The sequence below is a fragment of the Cucurbita pepo genome, chromosome 8, assembly GCF_057944985.1.
Source record: "Cucurbita pepo subsp. pepo isolate OVF chromosome 8, ASM5794498v1, whole genome shotgun sequence".
NCBI lineage: Eukaryota > Viridiplantae > Streptophyta > Magnoliopsida > Cucurbitales > Cucurbitaceae > Cucurbita > Cucurbita pepo.
This window is the reverse complement of record NC_141805.1, coordinates 9,471,247-9,475,974: the sequence shown is the minus strand read 5'-3', so window position 1 is coordinate 9,475,974 and position 4,728 is coordinate 9,471,247. Positions and strand designations below refer to the sequence as shown.

General features: G+C 29.7%; 1 protein-coding gene across 1 annotated transcript; it reads left to right on the top strand.

Moving 5' to 3' along the window:
• Positions 1-2,372: 2,372 nt before the first annotated feature.
• LOC147791527 (uncharacterized) lies at positions 2,373-3,052 on the top strand. Its single transcript, XM_087126424.1, has one exon. It carries the CDS (start codon positions 2,629-2,631, stop codon positions 2,818-2,820), a length of 192 nt encoding a protein of 63 aa, XP_086982550.1. The 5' UTR covers positions 2,373-2,628; the 3' UTR covers positions 2,821-3,052.
• Positions 3,053-4,728: the final 1,676 nt, after the last annotated feature.

Sequence of the window (4,728 nt, the reverse complement as noted above, 5' to 3'; positions counted from 1 at the left end):
CCGGCGAGACCCGATTTATATACCTGATGAAGATGGACATGAAAAAATGATAATGAAAATCCCTTACAAATTTATTTATTTTTTAATTATCTAAAAACATTTAATTTTCTAAGTTATATTAAATTTAATTAATCATTTGATTTTTTAAAATTAAATTTATTACATACAAAATTAAAAACTTCTTAAATACTTATTATTTTATTTTGCCCCCAAATAATATTAAAAAAATCGATTCCATTGCTCTTTGGAATCAAAACGGCTCTTCTATAATTAATTATTTTCTCCAAATTAAAATAATATTTATTGACGTATCAACTTTTTTCTATATATATTTATGAGCAAATATCAAAATCATGCATGAATTAAGACGTTGGAATTAATTTAATAAGTGGATATTTCCACGTTAGTTATAATTTTTTAAAAAATTATTATCAAGTACGGGAGTTTTTGGATTATGAATATGATCCCGATAAATATTTTAATGATATTAATCAGTCGAAATTTTTTGCTCTCGATAACGTATTATAAATAAAAGACTTCCGTTCTTAATTTAAGATTAATAGTTGAAAATTATTTTTTTTAAGGAACATTTTATCCAAATAGATAATTTATAAATAAATTTTTGGATAGATTTTAATTTATTTAGATTTAAATAAAATAATTAAAAGTGAAGTAATAATTACTCGAGGAATTTATTGAGATAGTATATGATGGTTTTTTATTTAAAGTATTTCTTGTTATGACTCGAACATCTTCCTTGAACGAGGAATACAAAAATCTAAAAGAAATTTATGATTTAGTTTTATATAAACTCGTTGTATGAAATACCGTCACACATATATCTCCACATAAAAAATTTGGATCAAATTATTTGTAACTATTATAAAATGGATTGTATCAGTAATGTTATAAGGCACCCAACATTATGAATCATATATTATAGATTCTTTAGGTTATTACTCGAATATAATTTTACTTTATGTCAACTACATATAGCTTAAGATTACACCAATAAATTTAAATTATTATAAATAAAATTATCAAAATTATTATTAAAAAGTTGAATAATTAATGCTGAGAGCTTAGGGTATAATTCAAATAATTTATTAAAAAGTATTTAAGTTGAAACCTCTGACCTATCAAAGTAACTAAAATATCCTTACATACCATCTCTATCGTTGACAATCATCACTCATCAATAGCGACCATTGATATCATCCGTCAATTTCTCTGATGATCATCTCTAGCGACCATCACATACGCACAGATGAAGACCATAGTGTACCCTTCGGTAGTGACCATCTCTAATAACCATAATTGCAATATTCATCGGCTGCCACCGTGCACCCACTACTAACGGTCGTCTGTGGAGATAATTCTAGTGACAACCACGCTCCCATCATTGACCATGGCAACCACAATTGTTAGACAATCGTACACCCATTGCTAATGACCATATTTGACAACCACTACGGGTGACCATCACATACCCACTATTAGTGTGTTGAACACAACTCTACGTGGGAAACACTCGCCCACTCTACTAAGACCAATTGAGAAAAGATTTACAAAACTGGGTAGAAACTACTACTTTGTATTGGTTTGAACGATGAATAAGTAGGCTGGAGGGGTATTTACTCGTCAATTTATTCCTAAAATTTAAGTTTTTTTTTTTTTTTTTTTTTTTTTTTCTAAAATAACTGAATCATTTTCCTGAATTTATTCCTAAAATTCTAAATCATTTTTTTAACATAATTATAGTATGAGGGCTTAACCCTATTGATATTTTAACATAGTGCACATTTCGAACGACTACTAAGCTGAGAAATTCAATGACATGGTCGACAACTCTTGTTACCATCTCCAGTGAGTATCATCGCTAGGGATAACACCAACCATTATCACGGGTGGTGGGCAATCGTAATAGTTAATTATAGAGTTTTAAATGCAAATGTAAACGCTCATAGATTTAGAGATGATTTATGAGATAATAGACGATTTTCATAAATATATTAACGCTAAAACTCTTTTTTAAACATGAAACTAACGGATAAAAATATTTTTAAATATTTAAAAATTTTGGAAGGATATTAATAAAACTTTACTTTTTATAAAATAAAATACTAATTATTTTCATGTAAAATTAATTATAAATAATATAAATTATAAAAATTTAAAGATATTATTGAGTGATTTTGGGTATTTTTATTAATTATTAAAAGAAAAAATTGTAATTTTAATTTAAGCAAATAAAAAAAAAAAGAATTTAATTAGAAGAGTCTTTTGTTTTAGAGAGCAATGGGGGGAGTTGAATCTGATGGTACGCTCCCACCAAACGGCTCCACCTAATCCAACTGCCACGTCTTCCTCACCCATCCTCCCCTCCTCCTCCTCCCGAAAGCACAACTCCTTTTCCCCTTTTTCTTCCCCAACCAAAACCAAATCCCTAATGCTTTCCGGAAACTGTTGCCTTCATTTCAAGCCTCTCCACAGCCGCCATCGCCTTCAAAAACACCTCCATCTTCCTTCCTTCCTTCCTTCCTCCCTCCCTTCCTCCCTCCTCTTTCTCTCCCTCGCCATTTCCAGCCACAAATTCACAGCAACGAGCAAGATCCGGCCTCTGCGACGATGTGCTGCTTTGGAAAGGTGTGCATGTTCTGCTCTTGCCTAGTTCTGGTGGCCGTCGCCATCGGATTGCTCTTCGGTTTCGGAGTTTTCAAAGACGGATTCCATAAGATTAAGGATAAGGTCGATTTCTGCCATGGAGATCTCTGCGGCCATGGAAGACCTTTCTTCGCTGCGCCTCCTCGTCGCTTCTAGGTTTTTGCTTCTGTGGATCTTCGCTTCCTTTTTTTTTTATTTTTTATTTTTATTTTTCCTCTCCTTAATGCTTTGATATTGCTTCATTATGCATATAGTTTCTCGTAATTTTTTTGCTTTTTTCTTCTAATTAGAACAGGCATTTTGATTGTTCTTTCTCCCCCGTTAATATGATACATTTTCTCTGCTTTTGAATTAACATATGAATTCGGTTGAAATACATTTTGACAAATTGTTTAGTTTGTAATCTTCATAAACGCATAGGCTAATTTGATAAGAGATTAGGATAGATTCAACAAACTTTCCATTCTTTTAGTTCGATCATTGTAAGAGAGATTTGAGTTTGATTGAACTGTTTCTAGGTTCAATTACTCTGATTAATGATCTTTTTGTATAAGCCATTGACAGAAATTCAATTAATGCAAAATACAAGATAGATAAATGGTAGCTTAAATTAGTTCTTTCAAGCTCAATGAGAAAAAATTACGGAAGATAACATCTTAATACTTCCATTTTTTAAAATTGCATTTATTTTTTTCTTCCCTCTTTCATTTTAAATATTTAAATTTTTAGTCAAATTCTAAAAATAATGATAAATTATTTTTAAATTATTTTTTAAAATTTTAAAACTTAGCTTTAATTTGATTTTTAAAAACGTATCCAAGAAGTAGACATCCACTCACTCATGAATGGAAGTATTTTTCAAAAAAAAAAAAAAAAAAAAAGAAGTCAGAAATTAAATATGCATAAACTTTTTAAGTTATATTAATTTTCATCTTTAACCTTAAATTTCAAATAAATATTGTAATTTTAATCTAATATTTAGTTCCAGCTAATTTATCCACCAATCTTAACAAAAAAAAAAAAAAAAAATATATATATATATATATCGAGTAATTTCAACAAAATTAAATTTTACACAAAATGTCCAAATTTACCATTGAATAATCTTGTCAAAATGAAAAAACTTGAATTAAATTAAGCTTTAATATGATTTAAAAAATTCTTAAAATCGAGGATATTTTTAAAAACTTATTCTAATTTCTAGAACAAAAATTGATATAATATAATAAATAAGAGGTAAAAACTGGTTTTTTTTTATGTAAAAAATTAATATTTTTAAAAATAAAAAATGAAAAATTAAGATAATTATTATCATCGAACTTCTTTAGGCGTGGGGGAGTTGCTGCACATCGCTTTCCGTACCTATTTGACTCTTTTAGTTTTTATAAGCAAGCGTGTAAATTTCAAAGCTCAGCAAATTTGTAGGACTCTTCCAACTTTGCATATTCAAATCATGATAATGTAAGCCAACTACGTGCTTTAAAATAGATCGTTGAAATGTTGAACGGAAAAATACCTTTTCAGTAATAGTGGTCTTAGTAGCTCAACAAAGATACTGTTTTTTCTTACGTTCAACGCCGCCATAAAACTGGACACGAGTCAATCGAATAACAGTTCATCCCCTCTAGTTGGACCTGAATAGCAGTTCAACTTGACCATGCCCAACATGATGCAAAGCCCACTTTAAAACAGGAGAACATGAACCAAACATATTGGGTTAATCTTCGGACATCTCAAACGAACAAAACTGGATCGACGTGACTCACCTAAGCCTAAGGACCATCCTGGATGGGATCGTACTAAAATCGAACTAAACTTCATGAGCCAAGGTTGATTTTCATAAAGAATAAGATGGGTTGGATCAAATGAACCCAAGCTCGAGATGGGGTCAAGCCTAAATTGAACTAGACTTCGGGTAAGACTCGGGTTTTATGCTTTTAGGTATGATTTTTGTTTTTGAGAATTCTTTAATAGAAAATAGAAAAGATTATTAAATAGGCCTAAAAATACCATCCTTTATTTTCAAAGCTTTTTTTAAACTGTTTTTTTTTTTTTACCTTAAAT

Bases quoted from the DNA above. Each gene is read 5' to 3' on its own strand.
- LOC147791527 (XM_087126424.1), top strand. From the start codon at position 2,629: ATGTGCTGCTTTGGAAAGGTGTGCATGTTCTGCTCTTGCCTAGTTCTG.